At 48.1% G+C, this 23,085-nt stretch overlaps 6 protein-coding genes and 1 pseudogene across 8 annotated transcripts; 4 read left to right on the forward strand and 3 right to left on the reverse strand.

Annotated features, from left to right (window-relative positions):
* The first annotated feature begins 1,053 nt into the window (after positions 1–1,053).
* On the forward strand, positions 1,054–4,418 carry H257_09604 (hypothetical protein). Its single transcript, XM_009835862.1, has 6 exons — positions 1,054–1,183; positions 1,242–1,811; positions 1,874–2,072; positions 2,127–3,305; positions 3,352–3,558; positions 3,612–4,418. Exons 1-6 carry the CDS (start codon positions 1,081–1,083, stop codon positions 4,384–4,386), a joined length of 3,033 nt encoding a protein of 1,010 aa, XP_009834164.1. The 5' UTR covers positions 1,054–1,080; the 3' UTR covers positions 4,387–4,418.
* Positions 4,419–5,167: 749 nt separating this feature from the next.
* Positions 5,168–5,956, forward strand: H257_09605 (hypothetical protein; the record flags this gene model as incomplete). Its single annotated transcript, XM_009835863.1, has 2 exons — positions 5,168–5,382; positions 5,464–5,956. The coding sequence occupies 2 exons, from the start codon at positions 5,168–5,170 to the stop codon at positions 5,954–5,956; spliced, it is 708 nt and encodes a 235-aa protein (XP_009834165.1).
* Positions 5,957–6,252: 296 nt separating this feature from the next.
* H257_09606 (hypothetical protein) lies at positions 6,253–6,562 on the reverse strand (the record flags this gene model as incomplete). Its single annotated transcript, XM_009835864.1, has 2 exons — positions 6,253–6,445; positions 6,540–6,562. 2 exons carry the CDS (start codon positions 6,560–6,562, stop codon positions 6,253–6,255), a joined length of 216 nt encoding a protein of 71 aa, XP_009834166.1.
* A 1,738-nt stretch (positions 6,563–8,300) lies between these two features.
* H257_09607 (hypothetical protein) lies at positions 8,301–9,396 on the reverse strand (the record flags this gene model as incomplete). Its single annotated transcript, XM_009835865.1, has 3 exons — positions 8,301–8,558; positions 8,639–8,737; positions 8,872–9,396. 3 exons carry the CDS (start codon positions 9,394–9,396, stop codon positions 8,460–8,462), a joined length of 723 nt encoding a protein of 240 aa, XP_009834167.1. The 3' UTR covers positions 8,301–8,459.
* A 3,598-nt stretch (positions 9,397–12,994) lies between these two features.
* On the forward strand, positions 12,995–14,910 carry H257_09608 (hypothetical protein; the record flags this gene model as incomplete). The annotated part of the gene is made up of 1 exon (XM_009835866.1): positions 12,995–14,910. One exon carries the CDS (start codon positions 12,995–12,997, stop codon positions 14,870–14,872), a length of 1,878 nt encoding a protein of 625 aa, XP_009834168.1. The 3' UTR covers positions 14,873–14,910.
* Positions 14,911–15,575: 665 nt separating this feature from the next.
* H257_09609 lies at positions 15,576–15,648 on the reverse strand (annotated as a pseudogene). The gene has a single exon. The product of its transcript is annotated as a tRNA-OTHER (tRNA).
* Positions 15,649–20,554: 4,906 nt separating this feature from the next.
* Positions 20,555–22,442, forward strand: H257_09610. 2 transcript variants are annotated; one of them, XM_009835867.1, is made up of 7 exons: positions 20,555–20,741; positions 20,796–21,290; positions 21,650–21,694; positions 21,741–21,800; positions 21,855–21,926; positions 22,017–22,088; positions 22,144–22,442. In XM_009835867.1, exons 1-7 carry the CDS (start codon positions 20,628–20,630, stop codon positions 22,240–22,242), a joined length of 957 nt encoding a protein of 318 aa, XP_009834169.1. In that variant the 5' UTR covers positions 20,555–20,627; the 3' UTR covers positions 22,243–22,442. The 2 variants fall into 2 exon arrangements, with proteins under 2 accessions (XP_009834169.1, XP_009834170.1); XM_009835868.1 differs by lacking the exons at positions 21,855–21,926; positions 22,017–22,088; positions 22,144–22,442 and having other exon boundaries at positions 21,741–21,852.
* Positions 22,443–23,085: the final 643 nt, after the last annotated feature.

A 23,085-nucleotide genomic window follows, 5' to 3' on the forward strand; every position in this document is an offset into this window, starting at 1 on the left:
ACTGCCTGCTGACACCGAGTGGCTGCCCTTCCATGCCTTTGACAGCGGGTCCAGTACGCTATCATGGCCGCGTTAAGTGCACCTCCCATGTTGTCGTGTCTTGGCAACCAGTGTACTTTTAACCAATCGTATGCATTTATTGAAGTATTTATAACCAATGAACTGTGTGTGACCTGTAGTATAATTTGGGGAGGTTTTGGTTGTACCTCATGATGCAATTTCTGGCGCATCGGCTTCGACATGATAAAAACGAACCCTATCCGGATGCGAAATGATCCGGAAATGGTGTTTGCGGAGACCTCCAGTCCCCAATAACGTTAGTTTTTACTATTGTGCTTTGCACTTGTTTTGGCGTCGGTTTTACGTGGCTAAAAGAGTGGTACATCTGCTGTAACTGTGTTACAAAGTTGAATAAATATTAATACCTGGTGTTTTAGCTAATTCACTGGGGTTTTATAAATACCTAATAACTCTGAGCAATAATAATCACATGTGATGCTGAAGTGACCAAAACACCTTGGCTGTTATTCCATCGCGTAGTACGCGCTACCTGCATGTACTATGCGATGGAACAAGAAGATGGCGTGGTTTTCTACGATGTGGCACCATACGTATATCGCTGTACGGTACAAAACAGGCGCATGTCCTCGCTGTGTGTCATTTGTAATATCAAAAGTTGTTCGTGGTGACCAGTGAATTGTGCAATTTGGTCCCGAGAATAGCAGATATAACTTCGATTTGCACTTTTCAAATGTGCAAAAGCGAGGGAGTTGCATAAATGACCTCCCTATAATTACATTCTGTAACGAAACGTGATCCTAATTCACTGTACGGATTATCTAAAACACTGGGGTCGATGTAACAAACACCCAGGTTTGGTTTGGTTTATGGTGTGAATAGCCAAAACGAGTGAAATGCACAATACGTAGTACTAGTATTAATAATAGTACTGTAATGCTGTTACGATGCGCTAGCCGCATGGCTTTCTAATAATAGCCACTTCTCTCTCAAAATAGAGCGCTAATTTTGGGGTCGCGATTGACTTGGCATTTCATTGCGCTTCTTTCATTGCCGTAGGCCATGCTTGGGCGTTCTTGGGTAGGTCGCGCTTTATTGCTCCTTCTAGGCCCTTTCCATCAAACCACCGATGCGCATGGAACACACATCACATCTTTCGAAGATGGTAAGGCTAACTATATCTGGCAAGCATGGCGTTTGGAGCATAATTGTGTGTCTCGTAGTGTTGTCGTCACAACCACACGTTCACGACTTTGCCGTTGTGAGCTATGTGTCCGTTACAAGTGCCGATGGTGTCGAGTCCCTCGCGCCCAACGCGCCGTACCCGTCATCGTTGCACGTTCACTTTCGCACGAGCCACGGCATGGACGTGAAGTTTGACGTTCGACTCAAGCGCAACTTGTTCGCCGCTGACTCGTTTGTGTGGGCGCACGACGGTCCAGAGCTCGCGCTCCTCAAGTCGCACAAGCCGCATCACATTGCTTACGAGGGGACATTGCCCCTTGGGTACATCCGCCTCACAATGTTTGACCGCCATACGTTCCATGCAACGATAAAGTTGCACGACAAGATTGTGGTCGTGGACCCCGTGGAGCACCACAAGAATGCCCACCAATTGACGTCGCCAGTGACTGGTATGGTGGCGTACTCGATCCCACTAGAAGCTGCGACGCTGTCGAACGAGCACCATCGCCAGTTAACGTCGACGTTTGGCCGAATGGCAACGTGCACGTGGAGTGCGAGGCAAATCACGGTCGGGGTCGTTTCCGACGCCGGGTTTACGTCTGAACATGGTAACACTCCACCATCACCATCATCCTCGTTGAAAGGTAGTTTAAAACGGAGTGGCTCGTAGGAGGGGCCGCAAAGACTCAAAGCTACCTAATTGCAGTGTACAACTCTATCAACGGACTCTACGACGACCAAATCGGCGTGCACTTGACCATCGGGGCGTTCCTGATTGAAACGGCGGCGGGGGGGGCGGCATGGAACGTAGAGCCGCAAACGTGTGGCGCCATGGTCGATATGAATGTCCAGCTCAACGCTGTCAAATCGTACGTCAAATTGCACTATGAATGCAAAGGCTAACAACTTGGCCCGTCATTTAGGTGGGTTGCTGCAGGAGAAGATGTGCCCCTGTGCAATCAAGAAAACTGTGGGGTGTGGCACCTGCACACTAATTGCGACGCGGACCGCACTCGAACGGGGAATACCGCGGGGCTGGCGTGGGTGGGCACTCTGTGCAGCAGCAGCATGGGCTACAACACTGGCGTGTCCATCGACGCCGGTGTCAATACGTGGATCGTTGTGGGCCACGAAATCGGCCACAACTTTGGAGCAGACCACACGTTTGCAGAAGGCGGGATCATGTCATACGACTGGAGTACCCCCACCAAGTTTTACGATAACGGCCAAGTGTGCTCGTTTGTGCAAAGTGTCTTGGACAAGTGTTTGAAACCATACAGTTCCGACGGAGCTGCCACAGCCAGAGCTACCACCACCACAGCCAGACCCACCACCACAGCAATCACAACTGCTCAACTAACGACCACCACAGCAAGACCAACCACTACTACCTCCGCCGGTCCTGCCACGACCACTACAACGACGACACCTTTGGCCACTACTTCGACTTCCACGCCACTACCACAAGTGGATCCATGTGCATGCTCGACTGAAAACCTGTGCCGCGAGGTATACCGCCCTGGCTGCCAAACGTTTTTGGACAAGCGATATTGCTACGTTGTTGGCTACGACCAGTGTGCTCGTGCGAAGCCATCGGTGACATGCACCAACGCCAACGGCAAGACGCTGTACTATCTAGAGTTTGATGGCGTTTGCCCCACACTGGTGCCTTCACCAAGTCCAAATACCCCCCCAGTTACTACTACTCCAACCACTTCAACCCTAACTCCAACCACTACAACCCTAACTCCGATAACTACAACCCTAACTCCAACCACTGCAACTCCCCCATCAAGTACTACTACTATTGTCCCAACCACCACCACAACCCTAACTCCAACAACTGCAACCCCCACCACAACTACAACTACTGTTGTCCCAACGACCACCACCTCTTCCGCCCCTACACCCGCCAATACAACGCTCATTCCCACACTTTCAAACTCAACGCCCCCAACAACGATAACCAATCCGCCTACCACGACGGCTGCTTCCTCCGACCCATGCAGTTGCTCGACAGACTCCAAGTGTCCAACTATCGCAGGTGGTGGCTGCCAATCTTTCCGCGGTCGTTCGTGGTGCTACGTCCAAGACCCGACAAAGTAAGTCATCAGACATAATTTTTCGAGTTTTATAGGGTTGTCGTAGATGTGTGGGGGCAGCGTACTACGATTCTATGGATTGTGTGGGTCAAAAGTACATGCAGTGCAATGGATCGACCAATACATTGTTGCCACCGCCCCCGAAAGACCCTTGTGCATGCAGCACGACTGTCACATGCCCCAGCGTCAGCACCCAGCCTGGCTGCTTCAAATCTGACCGGACCAGCTACTGCTACGTCCAGGACCCCACCAAGTACGCAACCACTCCACACCCTGACTCGATCCTCTGACGTGGCATGTTCTAAGGTGTTTCGGACCGTCGATTCGATCGTCGTCAGTGTGTGCTCGTGAAAAACTGCGCCGATGTTCGTCCCAAGACAAGTCGGCGACGCATTGGATTGTGAATGAATGGTCCAAATGTTCTGCGCTCTGCGGTGGCGGAGTCAAAACTCGCACGGTGGCCTGCATGGACCAAAAGGAGATCATTGAGTTCACAGACTCATCATGCTCGACGCCCAAGCCCGTCTACACGCTCGAGTGCAACGTTCGGTCGTGTCCTGTGACAGCGTTCAACAACACCACACCGTGTGCTGGCCCGCCTCACTCCACGTGCAAACCTCGATCTCGCAAGCGACTTTGCGATTGTGCGTGCAATTTGGGCTACATTTACCACCCCCGTCGTCGCGAGTGTGTGCCGCTTCCAGCGATGGAGATGCTGTCGGTGAAGTGCCCGGAATGCGCAGGGAATGTTCGCGGCCCACTGAGCTTTGAGGTTCGCTCTCATGACATCGATCCACTGGAGCCCCCTGTGTGTGACGGTCAAGACGACGGTGGCACAGTCACCGTCACTGCGTCGTGGCTGGTTGCGTTCGAGCCAGACTCTACGACAACCTCGGGTGATAGTGCCAGCACCAGTGAAGGAACAACCAATGTAGCGATGATTGCCATCGCCACGTGTATTGCTGCGATCGCACTCATCCTTGTGGTGCTCGCGTATCGCCGCCACACTGTCCTTCAACCCGCCACGCAGCATCAAACCCCCGTCTACATTGTAGGATCCACCCCCGGAGCCATGCTTTAACTTTATATCTCAATGAATTTTTGTTTGTGCCATCTCGTTTCGTGTAGTTGTATACTGTACCAGTATACGTATACTATTGTAGGGACTTTCCATGACCGTATCTCAGCCGTTTGAAACTCAATTTGTATGAAACAAAAAATAAAGTAACTTGAGATAAAATACAGCGACTTTTCGTTTGAATTTGATCTCACGAAAGCTCTCAAAACAGACACTCAAAACACTCAATTGAAACTGATCCAAGCGAACGGAATATTAATTATTTTTGTTGTTTTGATTGGCTAAGACCGGAGAATCAGATGACAAAAAATATTAAAATACACAGTATAACCATTGAAGTAATGTTTAACCTATCATAATTTAGAGGAATTTCGATGTGTGCAATGCATATCTGCACCTACGCACTGTTTCCTTTATCTTACTGTTAACTAACTGTAAACTATTGAAGTTAAATTCGAAACAATATGTGCTAACAGTAAATGTAGCAGATGACGTAGAGAATTTGGCAGTGTATTTTTGTCTTTAAACGGATAATTCTTTCATATTTATATTATGAAATCCATCTGTCGTGTATATTCCCAATTGGCCAATGGAAAAACGACAAATTCATCTGACAATGTTTTGATTGGTCAAAGTTCTGTCAAGGTACAATTGTAAAGTAAAGGTATTAGAGCTCTTTCGAAAGAAGTCGAGTTTAAGTTCGAGTTTGAGATTCACGAAAAAATATTCAAACTAGAATTCAAGAAATACAAGCTTTTCGAAGCCAATCAATTCGAGTTTGAGAATGCGTATTCGAAGTCAAAAGAGGCTCAAGTCCATAATTCAAACTCCCACCATAGAGCTGAATAGCAACTCGCAGCACCCAACAGAGGACGATACCTTAGACGCCCTTTACGAGGAGCCCGGAGCTTACGCCGGTTCGACGCGGAAGTCGTTTGGTTGCAGCGACGACATCACACTCCTGATCGCAGTCAACGACGCCAAGCCCTGGACAGCCTCGTCTGGGTCGCTCATGAAGACATGGACGGACATAGCAAGCGACTTCAAGGCAAACTGACGTTTTAAGGTGGCCAAAGACAGGCAAGGCTGCAAGACCCGCTTCGACAACCTGACAAAGGCGTACAAGGAGCATACTCTAGCCGCAATGCCCCGAAGCGGTTCGGATAAAGAATTTGGCGAATGCGAGCAACTTTTGGAGGATATTTTGTCACAAGTTAACGACTTCGTGGAGAAGAAGGACACCCAAGCATCGCTTCTTGCATCGAAGAAGGACGGCATCGAGGAATCTGGCGTTATGATGCGCAAATTGGCGATGGAGTCGATGGATGCCATAGATGGAAGCGAATCGGGCAAGCGCACAAGAGTGGTCGACTTTTTGCAACACATTACGACCGCAGTGGACAACGTCACGGGTAAAGACCCAAGTCTCAAGATGGTGACATCATTTCTCAAAGACCGGCTCGAACAAGAAGACTTGCGTGAAGAAAACGTTCGCGTCGGCAGGATGGGCGTGACCGTAAGCAGCATGAACGCGATCTTGCCCGTGACAAACAAATGCAGGAATTTTTGTTAGCACAATGCAGAAGCGTTAAGTCAACATTATGTGAAAATATATCTGCTTAATTTGGTTAATGAATGGAATATACTACCGGTAGTATTCAATAATACCACTTTAACAATCATGGTACTACTATCGAGCATCGGCAATATTTACAAATTGTATTACACTAGACCAAGGTATTCATCAATACTCGGCGGGTCGAGATCAAAGTACATGCTAATTTGGTTGCCCATGGGTTGCATGCAACAATGACAGTTGGTGAGAAGCGCCGCGACGTAGAACAGCTTCCCCACAGGGGTTCTGCGCACCTACATCTTCTTGGAGTCAAAGACGAACGGCAAGAGGATCTTGAGCCGACCAAAACTCCATTTGACGGCTTCCCGCACCTTGCGCATTTGAGAGGTGAACCGACGTTGTCTGGTGTCGGTCCCAGCGAGCGGAAACGGACAAATAAAGAATTGATTGCATCCGTAGACGGGGTCACCGCGTCCGTCGAAAGTCCTGTCCCGTCCGAGCGGAACATGTCAAGTATTTTGCTGTAACTGAGAACTGTGCTGTCGTGTCGACGTCCCTCGACCGGTCCATAAACACTTACAATAATGCTTCGCGGGTGCCCATTGTACGCCGCCCGCTGGAGATTTTCGTTCGGGGCGTGAACGTTTAACCGAGGAGTTGGGTTAGCGACAAATTGCTTGGTTCCTAACGATAAATATGATATAAATTAATTATGCGAAATGTATAACTGTAAGTAAAGTTATTTCAAATCAAAGTAGATACTTCGAAGTAAATCGTTCAGATGACAATCAAGATTTCCATCAATAACAATAACTATTGTATATACTTCAGACAACAATCAAAATTTCCATCAATTTTATTTCCATCAATGAACCCCAACAATTTTGGAGGGGTGCTCCCTTCGTCTTGACAGCCTGGCAATATCGCTCCATTCGTGAACGGAGAAGGCCGTCGCTCATGTACAACAAGTCAGCATGGACCTTGTATATCATGCGCGCAACACACAGCACAATGCGACTAACAGCGGCTTGTGAACGCCCGAACTCGTTGGCAATCGCGTGTAACTTCGACGGCTCCGCAAAGCGACGACATAACATGGCCAGGGATTCCAGTACTCGAACGTTATCTCCTGCAGGCATAACGACGGGATCGGGAAGTCAAAGCTTAGCAGTGAGAAGGGCAAGCTGGTCAATCGTGAAGCGGTAGAGCTCAATCGCTGTTGGGCTGTCCAGCGTTGTGTTGAACTGATTAGTGTGCTCTATTAGAGGTGATTTTTTGGATCCTATGGGTTTGGTTCATTTTGATTGGATGCTAGTGTTTTTGGTTAATTGAGTTTGGATTATCCTTTTTACTGTTAAGATATTCCTCCCCGAGGGCGGACACTTGAACCACATGTTATGGAACCGCTGCGCCAATTGTAACGCGCCTGCTCAACCAGGGGCGGTGTGTAATCTTCGGTTTTTACTTCGCTCAACGCTTACCTCGTGCTTCGACCGAGCTTCTTCGAAGTTCGGTCCTCGTCTTCGTACGCGGCCTTGTTATCCGGATTCCCAAGGGGAGGGACGGATAAATTCTTGTGGAAATAATCCGGGGAAGCCGGGGATCGAACCCAAGACCTTTGAGTTAAGAAACCGATGCTCTCCTGCTAGAGTTTTTGGTTTTCCTAGCAACATTTGCTTAGGGCTCCCCTGGATACCACGCCATAAAAATATGCCACAACTCGAAATGAGATTTTACAAAATTTGTACAATATACAAACGCAGTACAAAAAGAAGAGATGGTGAAACCGTCTGGGTTCATCCGGATTCAAACTTGCGCGCCAAAACGATGGTCACGACCATGATGATCCTGCTTCGTCGGCGGCGCCTCAAGCGACGTCGCATGATGTTGATGTCATACCTGGTCTACCACTACTCCGCCTACCTCTTGAAGACGTCGAAGCGGGTCTCCATCTTGTCGGGGGCTTTGTGGGTTGCCGAAATACTACAAGGAAACGAGGATGCCTTCGAGGACGGGACATGTCGAATGTCCCGTGATGCGTATGGTGGACTGCTGCACGATCTCGCTCGTCGTGGTGGTCCAAACGCCCATCTGTGTGCTGTGTGGTTGCTGCGGTTTTCGAAATGCGCCGTTTCGACAGAACATTGATGTTGAAGTGGTCACATGGACTGTCTTTACATGAGAATTTGACCATTTTGGTCCATTTTTTAATACCATAATTCTTGAACTTTCTTGCTATAGTTTTGTAATATTTCCTTTGGATTTTGTGGTATCCAGACGAAACGACAGGGGTGTTTGCCGATGAAATTTCGGCAAACGCTGTGTTTTACTGCAGTGCTACCCGATAAACTAGGCCATGAGATGGCGGTGCGTTATCCTTGCCCAGGTGCTCTCAAGTAGTTGACGCAACGCGAAGTTAGTTTAACGTTGGCACATCCACGGTAGTGCCGGTAAGAAGACGGTTCCGCACCGTGACGCACATACGGAAGTCACTTACCTGCTATTTGGGGCGACGGTGGTGGGCGGTGGAGTGGGTCCATGATGGAGGACATTGTGGTGTGGCCGCGGTGGCGGGCAGCGGGGCAGTGATGGTGGACGGCTACTGTGATGTCCACTGATGTACATACACTAAGTGTTTTCGATCGTCGAGTCGAGGAAACGACTGGAGGAGCGCTATACTGCGATGTCCTCTACCGTCGCTGTACTCCACAGTCCGCTGCCGTCGAGTTGGCCGTTTTGTCCATAAGACGGTGCCGCATCTTGACGGACGTACAGCACCTGCGAGTCACTCCTCAAGAATTTGCGACGGTCGAAGACGTGCAAGAATTGCGGTGGTCAGTAGTGTGCAGTGGTGGCAGTCCATATGGTGCCTGCACTTCCTTTACCATAGGTCCACGCTACTCTCCGTTCACCAGCTTCGCTGCACTCCACCGCCTTTCCCCCGCAGATTGCAGTGGCGGCGGGCGGTGGAGTAAGCGATGGTGGTGGACGGAGAAGTGCTGTAGAAGGGCGTATTGATCGTCGCTGCACTGGCCTGCTGCTATCTGGGCGACTGCGGTGGTGGAGTGTAGGACTGCATCGATGATGAAGGTAGTGTGGTCGCCGCAGTGGACAGTGGAGTGTGACGATGATGGTGGAGGGCCACTGTGGTGCACCGATGCGCTATATTGCGATGTTCCATGGGTCCCCACCACATCACTTCTCCGTTCACCATCTTCGCTGTACTCCACCGCCCGCGACCTCGCATTCGCACTCGGCGGGTGGAAGGCAGTGCAGCGCAACGATGATGGTGGACGGAGGTGTGTTGTAGAGGACGTCCTTTGTCGTCGCTGCACTACACTCTCCTCTGCGGCCTCTACAGTGTATTGCGATGTGGTCTTCCGACGCTGTACTCCACTGTCTGCTGCGACCGAGTGAAACGGTGGCTTCAATTCCATGCTTTGTCCCTTGCACCTATAATTACTGAAACAACGTGTTCTATTTCGCCAAGGAGATGCGGGAACTGGCGAAAACTCATCATAACACGAAGTTATGGAAGGCCAAAAACGAGGCATTCATGGTTGGCGAGAGCAAAGTCTGGAGTTTCATCACAGTCATCCTTCTTGTTGGAGGCTGCTGAGCTGACATTCTTTCTACAGGTCACTGCAATTGCGATGCGTTGCATTCAGAAATTCGCGTCGTTTCACTTTGAAAACTGACCAGTTCCGGATATTTCATTACTTTAGCGGATGCAATATTTTTAGTGTGCATGTTTTTGTGGTACTCGAGCGACATGTCTTATGCGCATATGTCGAAAAAGGACGAACTTTGATGACGCTTTTCTCGAGCTGTGTAATACTAGACAGTCCATTACTAGCTCAGCCTATACAGCATCGCTGACATGATGCATCTTACCCGCATGTACATGCTTGTTCTTAAAATACGACGAATTTGTCAAGTTCGAAGTTGTCGTTCTCTACAGTTGTTGATTCAGGCGACATGCAATAGTAACGTTATTGGTTAATTGAGTTTGGATTATCATAGTAACGTTATTGGTTGTTGTTATGAGGAATGGAGAGTTGCGTGACCCGTTGTGAAGTATGCATTGAGAAATCTCTGACCTGCATCGCGTCTTTCCCGCTTGACTCGCACGTGACAACTTAAATCAGTTGCATGTATCCCCTCCAAAATGTACACCCTGGTTTGAAGGAATCAAGGACCTTTAATTCTTCATAGTGATGTGTTTGTGTCCTGCAAGTCCCAATTGACAGATGCTTCGTTTTAGTCAAGTGCAACCTTGAAGTACAAAACGTTCAATCGTTAAAGCTACTAAAACCACTGGCAGAAATGTTGAAAAGCACAATACAATGCTAAACTGTAACCTGGTCAAAGCACATGAGCAGTCTTGGCCACGTTGTACACTAACGTAGAAAACCAATTTAAGGTGCTCGAACCATTTAATGACACTTGAATCAGCCAATCAAATGTAGTCAAAATACTGGGAGATAACCTCCTTAATCTAATAGACCAAGTGAATTTTGGCGTCTTGTTTTGTTTTGTTACAACTGTATAATTGTATTACCTGTCTGGATTAAATATTTAACTGCCGAAATTGCATAACCTAAGCACACAAAAAATATGCAAATAGATATACAAATTTAAAGATAATAGTGTGCACCATTAACTGGTTCTCACATTTTGAGTACATTTGCTTCAAAAATAGCATATATGTCTGTCAAATAGACCTTGAAACACGATTATTTGAATGTCCAATCAATCACCACCACTTTGGCCTCATCCAGCACTTTTCGGAATTTGAATCCATGCTGAGAGACCATGAATTTACAACTGCATTTCAAGAATCTACAATTACAGAATCCAGACTCTACAACTTCAACTTATCCACATGTCGCATACGTTACCATGCACCGATCGATTTCCAGCTTCGTACGCATTTGCCCGTACTCTTGTAACCCCGGAACCCCGAAACCCCTTGTGTTTCATATAATGCGTGCCCCTAAGCCACTTATATGTTCGTATAATGCTGTTCCCGGGTACATAAGTGTGTGTAGTTGACATACCGATCAAACTGGCCCTGATATTCAAAGCATACAAAGTTGAAGTATAGAACTTGTAGTCATGGATATTTTTGCCAGAAGTTGTAGATTCTTGAGAGAAGTTGTAGATTCTTGAGAGAAGTTGTAGACTCTAAAAAGGCGCTTGTATTTTCTATTTATCACATCCATGCTGAGCTTCCGTTCCTTCCACGGCAGCGTCTCGGAAAAAGTGTTCTTGCAGTTATTGTCGATTTGATACAAATTTGGGGAGGGGGTGCAATGAATCGCGCCGACCACCCCCGATCCACAATCGATCTGATTGGTTGAATTTCATTTAGAAGGTTTTGATTAATTAATAATTTTGAGCTCATCTGAAGTAGCCAATCAAATCGATTTAAATTCCAACGAGAAACCACGCCACAACACGAAATTTCACTCGAAAGCACAATAACAGTAATTTGGTTTTCTACCTTACCGCTATCTAGAATGCTCCATTCCGCCCTCGTTCTCTTGCAAAATAGCTTTAAAGTACACAAATCTGCCCTGCGGGGCTGGTCGCTACGTTCCGGGTCGCTGTACTCCATATAACACACGTACAAGTACCGGAAAATGCATACTAGTATTGAATTACAATGTATCTAGTCGCTTCCTACGACGAACCTCTTGGAGTAGACGAGCGTACGACTTGGTAATCCAGAATGTGCCACTTCAAACTGGTCGTACGATTGGTACTTCGTGAATGTCATTCATTGCCAAGGTCAGACGCTATGAGTACTTTCTTCCGATCGAGTCTAATCATGTCACTGTTGGGTGTTGAGCTCAGAGAGACATCCAATGATATGTTCGGATGACGAAAAAAACGGACGAAAGGTAGTGAGTGCCATTCATTCTGGAGAGTGGATGTAGTGAAGGGGTGGTCCACAGTGATTACAAGTCATATGTCAATTCGTATGGAATCACCACAGGCAATTCAAGTCGTCTTGCTCCCTGAGACGTTAGCCTTAAAGTGGAGAGGTGGCTGCTTTTCATGCGCAGTAAGCTGGTGAAATGGATCCGTTATGTCATGTCACAAAAATTCCACGCATGGTAGCAGAATACCTCTTTGAAAGGTACTTGGTCGAAGTATACTTTGTCATGTTGGGGAATGAAATGATTTATCGAATTGATTAATTGAGTTTGGATTATCATTTTTAAGACATTCCTCGGCGAGGGCCGATACTAGTGATTTATCGAATTGATATTGCTACTAGTACTAGAATACCAGCACTGTTGCGGTCGTACAGTACAAGCAAATTTGATCACCCGAATCTGCGTACGTTTTCACCGACTTCCCACTTGTACTGCATAGTATAGTTAGTATGTAGTGGTTGCACTACATGTAGTATATTTATAGAGTTAGTGTAGCTGGATCGTCAAAAGTACACTGACTTCGCGTAATCTTTCTAGCTTCCCAAATCTTAATACCGAAATGTATACTACTGTACTGTAGTACGATTTTGTAAGGTTTATTATACGGGCTCTCACCAGCTGCAATTCCAGCTGACATTGTGAAGTCACGAAGCTTGAAGTTTTACGAATGTTCACATACCGATACCTAATTCTACGTTCGCGAATTCGGGCGGCTAATTCGGTAAAGATACATGCTCCTACACTGCTCCAACTCCCGAAAGCCACATTCCGCCCGACTACTGCCCCATTTCAATGGTAACGTTATAAGGCATCGACTCGCGCTACTAAACCAGATAGATACATGTTGCACAGTCGCCCTTGCATTTGACTGTCGAAACATCGGAACTGACAGCTGTGAGTTGTCTCAGCCAAGGTTGGTGTCTCCAGGGTACGATACAAAAGCCAATTTTGACGAGAAAAATGCATCTCCGAGCGAAATTCAAGCGCCTCATACAAATGTTGAACGTGATAAACAGAGGCTTCAACAATTTGGCCTGGTTCTTTCGTCAGGTCGGGGTCCTCACTTTTGAATTTGCCTGTTCCTTCCTCCATGGCGGACAAAGTTGCGACCCCCGTTATCGGTGTCGGCGGCGGCTACAAGTCCGTGTGGGACGCCCGCCCCGTCAAGTACACCAACGTCATCATCCAAGTGTGCGGGTTCATCTTGCTGATGGAGCTGTCCGAACGTCTCAGTTACTATGGGATCAACCAAGGATTAAAGAATTTCATGGGGAAGAAATTGAATTGGTCCAGCGTCTCGTCCAACAGTATCAAGAGCACGTGGACGTCGCTCGTGTACATGTCTCCGTTGCTTGGTGCGTACATGGCCGACGAACGTTGGGGCCGCTTCAAGACGATTGCTGTGTTCGGCACGGTATACATGATCGGTGATATACTGCTTGCGATTGCTGCGCATCCCAGCGTTTTGTCGCTTGACGGCAGCACCAAGACGGCGCAAGCCATCTTCATCGTGGGGTTATTTGTGTTTATTGGGATTGGTACGGGCGCGATCAAGTCGAACGTGATTACCCTCGGCGCCGATCAGTTCAACCCCGACGATGAACGTGAAAACGCCCAGAAGGTCACGTTCTTCAGCTATTTCTACTGGAGCATCAACGTCGGGGCTGGGTTTGCGTACGGATACCTGGCCACGTTGTGCGTCAAGGGGTCGGGTGACTTCATCCCCAAGGAATACGGATACTTTGCCACGTTCACCATCTGCGCGTGCGTGTTCATCTTAGCGCTGGCGTTTTTCTTCCTCGGCAGTTCCCGGTATATCAAGATTGCCCCCAGCTCGAATGCCATGTCCAAGCTCGTCCATGTGCTGCTCGCCAGTTCGTCCAAGAGTACCGCTGCCCGGTACACTGTGTTCGGCTTCATCGCGTTCATCTTGTCGTTCTTCTTGAACTTGCTCGCTGTGTTCTTGACGGACAGAAGTGACGAGCGCCTCGCCATGAGTTATGTGGCCGGCGGGGTGTCGCTGATCGGGGTGTTGATGTGGGTGTGGTTTGGTCGCCAATACGACAACATGAGCCTCGCTAAGGAGTCCGAAGGCGGCAACCAGGACGACTTGTCCATCGACGAGATCAAGCTCGTGGTGCGCGTGCTCCCGTTCGCTGCGTTCAACGTCATGTGGCAGTGCGTGTACGATCAAATTGACGCCAACTTCCAGACCATCGCGCAGCAAACCGACTTGCGCTTCGGCAACGAACGCGATGCCACGCAACTGCCCGGCGCCGTGCTCGGGGTGTTCGACCCCATCGCCATCGTGGTGCTCATTCCGTTCCTCGAGACGGTCGTCTACCCCGTCTACAAGAAGTTCTCCGGCAAGGAAGCGTCCGCGTTCGGCAAAGTCGCGGCGGGGTTGATCCTGTCCACGTTCACCATGTTCTACTCGGGTGGGTTTGAAACCGTCCGCCGCAACTCCGGCGTCCTCCTCGTTCCCGCGAGCGCCACCAACAGCACCCTCGACGTGATCCTCGACGCGAGCTCCGATCTTCCCATGAACGACATCGCATGGGGCTGGTGCATCCCCATGTACGTGTTAGTCGCGCTCTGCGAATGCCTCATCAACGTGACTGCATTCGACGTGTTCTACACTGAAGTGCCGTCGTACCTCAAGAGTACCTGCCAAGCGATCAACTTGTTTATGGTGTCCATGGGGTCCAACGTCACGAGTATCTTCACGCTAGTGTTCCAAAAGTACATCCCCGACGACTTGAACGACGGCGGCAACTTGGAGTACATGTTCTACGGCGTCGGCATCGTGTCGCTTGTCAACTTGATCGCATACCTGGTCGTGATGAAGCAAATGCAGTTCGGCATGGCCTCGTCCAAGCGCGGCGCCGACGTCATCGAAGCTGCTGCCCTCGAAAACAAGGAGAGCCACCTCGCCGATGCCGAGAAGGCGCGCTTGAGCTATGCCTAAGCTTTTTATTGTTACATAACATGTATTATGAATGTCTTTGCGTCATTATTATTCCTAAGCTTACTGTATTACTACTACCTTGGTAGTACAAGTTGTGTAATAGCTTGGTGGGCACAATACATGTGTTGGAACATACATACGTCAGTTTGTAATGGACTTGGGATCCTAGGTGTCTAGAGCGAGGAAAGGGGTACAGTAGCACTGAGGAGGGACGAACGACGAGGAACTCTTGTGTGGTCGAGAACAAAACCAAAAGTAACGAACTGCTTAGCTGACCTATGATTGGGCAAAAACAGTCCAACTTGTACAGAAAAAGAACACCGGATAATTCCGGATGACCTGACCCTTGGATAGGGGCATGGTGCAATCAAAAGGAGTTGCGATGAGCTTTGACGTTGACTTGTCAAAGCGATCAAGTACTGTAGAACAATAACGAGATTGATGGATGTACAGAGCTCGGTTAATTGAGTTTGGAATATCATTTTTAAGACATTCCTCCGCGAGGGCCGACACTAGAACCGCATGTTATGGAACCGCTTCGCCAATTGTAACGCGCCTGCTCGATCAGGGGCGGTGTGTAATCTTCGGTTTTTACTTCGCTCAACGCTTCTTACCTCGTGCTTCGACCGATATTCTTCGAAGTTCGGTCCTCGTCTCCGGATTCCCCCAGGGGAGGGACGGATAAATCCTTGCGGAAATATTCCGGGGAATCCGGGTATCGAACCCACGACCTTTGAGTTAAGAAACCGATGCTCTACCACCTGAGCTATTCCCCCCCATGTACAGAGCTCGGTTGAAACGGTCACGGATGATTTCCCAGTCGAGAATATCTCGAACAAGACATAAGTCCTTCATTTGGAAGCGTACTGATAATGACTCCTTGAGAGCAGCAGCAAGAGCCTTGGTAGGAGTAGTGATCATAAGATCTTCAACGTAGAGACTAATGATGGTAAAACCATCATCTCCAGCTTTGAGAAAGACGCAGCGGTTTTTGTGCAGGCGGGCAAAGTCCAAGGAAGCCATGAAGGTGACAAAACTCCAATACCATAGGCTAGGGGGCTTGTTTGCGTCCATAAAGACTATTTTGAAGCAGTCAGATATTGTCACGCCTAGAACCAGGGTTGATGAGGGGACCAGAAGCTGTTCGATGCGTATAACGCAGTGGTTTTGCTATTTAGAAAGGCGGTTTTGACGTCCATTTGTTCGCATTCCAAAATATGGATGACCGCTAAGGCAAATAGGAAGCGTAGGACTTTAAGTCGAACGAAAGAAGCAAAAATGTCCGTGTAGTTAATGTCTTTTTATTGCATGAACCCTTTGGCGACAAACGGGCCTTATAAGTGCAGTAGAAAGACCCAGCGATCCGGTTGAACCATCTCAGCATAACGACGTTTGACGAGCAGATAAGTGCCGTTGGAGAGTAGAGACTTGTATTCGAACCTGGCGGCTAGAAGCCATTTGTCGCGGTTAGGGCGGGGATGACTTCACGCCAGTCTTTGGGATCGTTGTTGTTGGCACGGTCGGCAAGCAGAGCATATATACAATGGTTTCATAGGAACCGATGTAGGCGCAGAGTTCGCAGGTGGCGCAAGCACAAATGCATGATGCGCATGGTTGTGGTTGGTGTCAAGTGAATCCAAAGGAGTTGTGTCCATGAGAAGGCAACTTGACGTGAGTAATGTCTAATAGAGTCAAGTGTCGTTTTGACCATTGATGGCTGTGTTAAGGCTAAGGTTCATGGACCGAGAAGGCAGACGGGATGAGACCATAGAATCGTCGTGAGGGAGTAGCAGTTGGGTCACAGTCCGGACTGGTCAATGAGAATATGGAGAAGATATCTTGAATTCGTTTTGGTAGTTTCACAGAAAGTGCTGGGATAGGTCGAGACGACGGAGGCTCGGTAGAAAGAACAGGTCGCGGCGAAGCCAAAGGCTTGTCATAGAGTAAGGCATTAGACCTGTTGGTGATGATGGAGTGTAGTGGCGGCAATGGTGCATTGGGTTCCAAGGTTGGGATGAGTGTTGTACTTGGGTTTGATGATGCGCCCGAGTTTCTCGTACTCTTTGGCGTTGTTGCTTTGGAGGGTGCCGATGTCCGTGGGTGGTGAGTGGCGCAGCTCACCAACATCATGTTTGAAAATGGACATCGCGTCCGTACGAAATAATTCGTAGATATCATAGTGATCTTTGCGAAAACGCATGGGGTAGATCCACATAAATCTGGATTAGTCGTCGATAAATACGACAAAGTTGGCAGCGCCATCCGCCGATAGATTCGGACTTGGGCTCCAAACATCAGAGTGTACAAGGGCAAGGTAGGAGGCCGCGCGGAAAACCGCAGATGAGTCAAAAGAACTGCGCTTGGACTTGGCGTAAGCACAAGTTTCACTTAGTTGACCACAAAGCTTTTTGGCCTTGAAGAGCATAAGCTCGGGGTTTGTTTTTGTCATTTAGGTGAAGGCATCAACGCCAGGATGGCCGAGACGGTGGTGCTATAGGCGCGCAAGGCTAGCTGCAGGGAACTTGGAGTCAGCCACGAGGGGGGGGCTGATTAGGCAGGAACAGTAGTGGTGTCATAGACTGGTGTAGGAGTATGTGAACCAAGCATAGCCCGGGTGACACTCATGGAGACGGAGTCTGGAGTGATTGGGCAGAACGGTTTTGGCTTGGAGGCCATAGATGGTCGACGAATGATTGGTGCATAGCGCAACACAGACGAATATGACAAATGTGCAATTGATTGTTAAACGTGAAAAATCCACTGTAGTTCGAGGATAATTTCAGCAGAGCGGTCTCAAAAGCGGCCATCATGCCGGTAAGCATGGCCATATGGCCCGGATAGATTATGTACTCTTCACGGTTCGGATAGGTGGAGGGCTCGCACTTGGGCTAGCATCGAAATGAATATATACAGTCATGGCCCCATTTGTGCACGACCATGATTTGATAAATAAATACAGGTATTGGATTCCAAATGTAAGGACTTTATAAGATCATACAAGTTGACATTAGTAGAGTAAAAAGTCCACCGACACAGATGAGCCCACTCGAAGGCGTTAAAAGGCATCCATCAACGATACTTGAGGTACAATGCCCGAGTGAGCCCAACAATTCCGAATAGTCGTAGCTGACACCTCATTTCAATTCTAAGGGTGCTCGGTTGTCCTTAAGAATGCGCCCAGCTGTGCTTGAGTGGATGAGACATCCAAACTCTTTTTTGGCCCACTCGCACTGCTGAGTTAGGGTCAATGACCCTTCTGGCTGGTTTTTGTAGAAGACACGCAATGTATATTTTTCTTGCAAGGTCAATCTTCTACCACAGGATGGCATTTCGTTTGACGAGGAGCCAATTTTGAATTTCAAATCGATCCTCTAGAAATTAATAATGATAAGTTTTTGGAAAATATTGAATATACCCTGGTGCAAAAATGGGGGCATGACTGTACCCATGGCGAAGCACATGAGAAAGAGTGGTGGTGATTTCACACATGTCGCGAGCCGTAAAACGGACAGAGATGCCGTCATCGGTCGCCTGGCAAACCGAGAACAGATTGAACTGTAGTTGAGGGCACTGTAGGCCAAACGTGAGGCGTAGAGCGCATGGACGAATAACGTCGGCTTGGTCACGAGGCGACATGTCCACAACCAAGGTAATAGGGCCATATCCAAGAACGGGGCGTTGAGCCATTCCCAACTATAAGAGACAGTGCGTAGGGGACGTAGTTGGAGAAATAATATCGGTTGGGGGGTTATGAAGCAGAGGTGCCGGAGTCAACGATCCAAAGTTCTCGCAGAGCGGGAAAGTCGTTTGGACGATAAATTGCCGACATAGGTAGCGGCGGGTCACCGGAGTCGCTTTCACAGTAGCGAAGGTCCGCTTGAAGGACAAAACCGCCTTGTCCACCAATAACTTGGAATGGGGGATGGGGACGGACACCACCCGCACACATATCTTGGGGGCACCTTGATAGGAGTTTCCGATGCCGCAGTAATAATGTCGCTACGAGTGACCGAGAAGGCACTGGGTGGGAACAGTGGAAGATCCACTTTGGTAGGGTTCGCAGAAATTTGGAATAATGGGCGCGGTGGGTAGAGAGGCAAACGCTCGATAATAAGTACCTCGGCAGAAGGGACGTCAGCGAAGTCAAGGTCACCGGTATTCACAGGAGATGGGATGTGGTCGGGCAGCTCGCCGGTGTATCAGTGATGGGAGCGAGGGTAGTAGCCGCAATAAGCGGAGGATCATGGTACGGTGATGCAAAGACATCGCAGAGTGTGGCAGAGCCCGTTTGGAACACCATTCGTATAACCGACAGCTATTTGGGACGCTGAAGGACTCGGTTGAGAGTGGAGGGAGGCACAAAGTCGTGAGAGAGGATGTGGGTGTTGGCATAGCCGTTCAGTCGATTGCCTTCGTAAACAAAAGGACGAGCGGCTGCACGAGCAGCAATGCACTACTTTGTTCACTTGTAAGTTGTGTGAAAACGGATTACGAAGTGTGGCAGTGATTGTTAATTGTACCATTTGATGCTGGGGTCCCATTGGCGTGCAAGGAAGCGTTGGAGGATGGCTGGTGCTAAGACGAACAACCTATTCACTCATTCCCTCGTGCTACGTGTTTATTCGTAGTCGTTGCGTACACAAGTGATGCAAAGTGATTTTTTTTACCAAGTCAATAATCCTGTATACCACCACCAACTCGTCATATAACGATACCCATGGAATCATGTGTGCCTTATGGGCATGTGTCGACTACTGCACCCCTCCAAGGTTAGTGATTCGAGGCACAAGTATGTCAGCCTCATTGTAATTATGTCCAATCAAAACCAAAAAAGGGGAAGTATTACAAAAATACCACCAGTAAGAAATCGAACGTGACAACTACTGGTATTGTGCGCCAGATTATTAATAGTACAGTGTATTGTGAGTTCTAGTCGAATTTTCCATGCTCGATTGGTTCAATCAATCTGGAGGGTGATTTCAGAACCAATCCAAACCTCTGTAATATGATAATATATAAATATAGAGAGGTTCTATGACGTGTTTGAGAGAAGGTGCAATTCAAATTTTGCCGACAGAAGTGGCTCGCCACGAACGACGATACATCCATGGTGGCAACCCCTCAGCGAACACATGATGTGGTGTACACGCTTGAAGGCACTTTGAGCTTCATCGAGATGTGCCACTGGGTGGCGGTCGTAGAACTCGAAGAGCCACTGTCGCTGTGGGGTGGTGAACTTCTTGTCGGCTGCGGTGGTCGCTCGTTCGTACCCGCCAGTTTTTCGTAGACCTTGACCCAGTTGCCAATGGTATGTTCGGACTTGTTGAAAACGAGTGCAAGGTGTCTGCGCGAGAAGCCGAGGCTGTAGTAGGCGAAGAGGCAGTGGTAAACGGTGTTGCTGCCTTTTTGCTGCCTCTGCCATGATCTGCTTGCTGTCTTTTCCAGGAATCAAATGTTGAAGATAGTTTGTGATTGGTTAAGTGTATATTTTTTCTGACGAATCAAAAGGCTCGGTCGATTTGTTGGCACCTTACATCGTGGGGTCAAACCTGCAAGTTTCACCGGAATTCACAACATGTACTTCGAAGTATAATAGTAGCAGTGCTGTAGTAGTACTAGTGATTGGGTATAGTAGTACTACAGTAGTAGTAAGTACGTTGTAGTAATACAATTAGTATGTACTATCAATAGTAGTAGTAACACAGGCAGTGAGTGACTGCCGCTACCTGTCACTTCCTTGTTATCCAAACTCACGATGGCCGCAAGCAGCTTACGCAGCAAGGTCCTCTTCGTGCTGGGTGGTCCAGGGTCTGGGAAGGGCACCCAATGCTCCAAGATCGTGGCCAAGTTTGGCTTTGTGCACCTTTCGGTAAGCACACCCGATATCATCACACTCCTCCATGTCACACACTGATTCCTGCAGGCTGGCGACCTTTTGCGCGAGGAGCGGTCGTCTGGCAGCCCCAACGGCGACATGATCGACCGCATGATCCGTGACGGCGCCATCGTCCCCGTGAAAGTGACGTTGGATTTGATCCGCAAAGCCATGCTCGAAAGTGGCCGCGACTTGTTCCTCATCGACGGGTTCCCGCGCAACTTCGACAACTTGGAAGGGTGGGAGGCCGAGATGACGGACGTGGACGTCGCCGGCGTGCTCTTCTACGACTGCCCCGAAGAAGAGATGGAGAAGCGATTGTTGGAGCGCGGCAAGACCAGCGGGCGCACGGACGACAACATCGACGCCATCCGCAAGCGTTTCACGACGTACCTCGAGTCTACGATGCCCATCATCGAGCATTTTGCATTGAAGGACCAGGTGTTCCGCATCTCGTCCATTCCATCGCCCGACGTCGTCTTCGACGAGACTGCCAAGGTCATCGAGCCCATCGTGAAGCGGCACTTGGTCGACTCGACCCAGGTATAACCACTTAGCGTAATACACTCACGACCCAACGTCCTCCCATCCACGTGCTAGCTAGCCACACTATATTGAATAAAGCAATATATTTTTCAATATATTTCAAATAATACTTTATGGTAGCTAGCTACATGGCTGAAACAACAACTTTCATCTTGTGTTGATTGTTCACTATTTTGGATATTATATTACCAATATTTTGCCATAATGTTACCACTATATATGGCAATATTAGTGGCAACAACCATTCATTGTTCTTGACCGTCAAACCCAATATATATGATGTAGTCGTTTTGACTTTTCGCCGCCCCTTCAATAAGGGAATATAACATTGCTCCTATACGATTACATATATGTAGCGATTGTTGGATGCTGTATTTCAAGGCGACTGGGCCACGTACAAAGTAAGCACTCGTACGCCGTTATAACGAGTCGTTAACGATCTAAAAGGACTTGTGCGACGAGTGTCTGTCCGCCATCGAGCCGCAGTCGATGGGGCATGTCATTGAGGTATGTTTAAGCACTAGTTAGTACCCTACATGCATGTATGGTTGTCGTGTGCAGGGCTTGCAATTCCACGAGTTCTACTTCAAGAACCAAGGCATTGGTGGCTTGGGCGTGTCCAAAATCTGCAAAGTACGAAATCATGTACTTTGATTTAGTGTAGGATATATGTGGTTTGTCTGTACAAGTACTAATGAATTCGTTTGGTCTACGTGATGGCAGTCGAATGTAGTGGACCCGCATGTCAAGCTGTATGGAGACACGGCGATAGTGTCGTTTGCCAATGTAATTCAGGTAATATATTTCCAAAACCCAACGATTGAGGCCAACCTGATGATGTTGATGGCAGTCGCCGACGCAAGAGTCCGTGCTGTACATGGAGACCCGCGTGTGGCACCGCCAAGACGGCAAGTGGAAGAACGTGCATTTTCACCGATCCAGCAAATAACTTCAGGCAACTCGAATAATCCAGCGCCGTTTTTGGACACGACCAATTGGAGTGTTAACACACTTCCTTTGAATTCTGCCATACATGTATATTGTGTGTTCTAATCATCATATTTCCCCTGGCGGTTGGTCGCAGGACCTTGCGAAATACTAGTACTCTGGAGTACTAGAATAACGTTAAAATAAATCGAAGTTCAAGAGGTATCTTTACAGCCAAGCAAAATGCAACCTTCATTATATTTAGCCAATACTACTGTAGTACTTGTATTTGGCGACCATTGAGACAAATCTTTATTTATTTTTAATAGTGTGGTCTTAATAATACTCTGGAGTATTAATAGCTTGTTTTCAAAAGTGTACTGTAGTCTGCAGGGAGTAGTTCTTGTGTACTACTACAGTAACGTTAGTAGGATAGTAGTGCATCGCTAGAGATACTTGTATTATGACAAAGAATTGCTCATCAAAATGCAAAGTCCATACTACAACTGTACCTGGTATTGTGTATTCAACACTAAATTGGACTGGGGAGGCGAATCGAATAGCCTAAACAAAGAGATTATGAATGTCTTAAGCCAATCACATCACTCCATTCCAGAGATTTTACCAGTCTCGTGCCCTGTCGCTTCGGATTGGGTAAAATCAGTCGGGTAAAACATGGAAAATACTTTCGAAATCGCTTTGAAGTTTCGACTGCGAAGTCCAAAGTTCAGTGAAAAGCACAATACTGCTCTTCGGGACCAGAGCAAGTATAACTACTGTGTATACTACTACGTAGTACATATTATATGGTGCGCGTCATCTGAATCCTGTAATTTCTGCAAAAGGTTCAATTCAGGAAATGATA

Source organism: Aphanomyces astaci, assembly GCF_000520075.1.
Source record: "Aphanomyces astaci strain APO3 unplaced genomic scaffold supercont1.24, whole genome shotgun sequence".
Lineage (NCBI taxonomy): Eukaryota > Oomycota > Saprolegniomycetes > Saprolegniales > Verrucalvaceae > Aphanomyces > Aphanomyces astaci.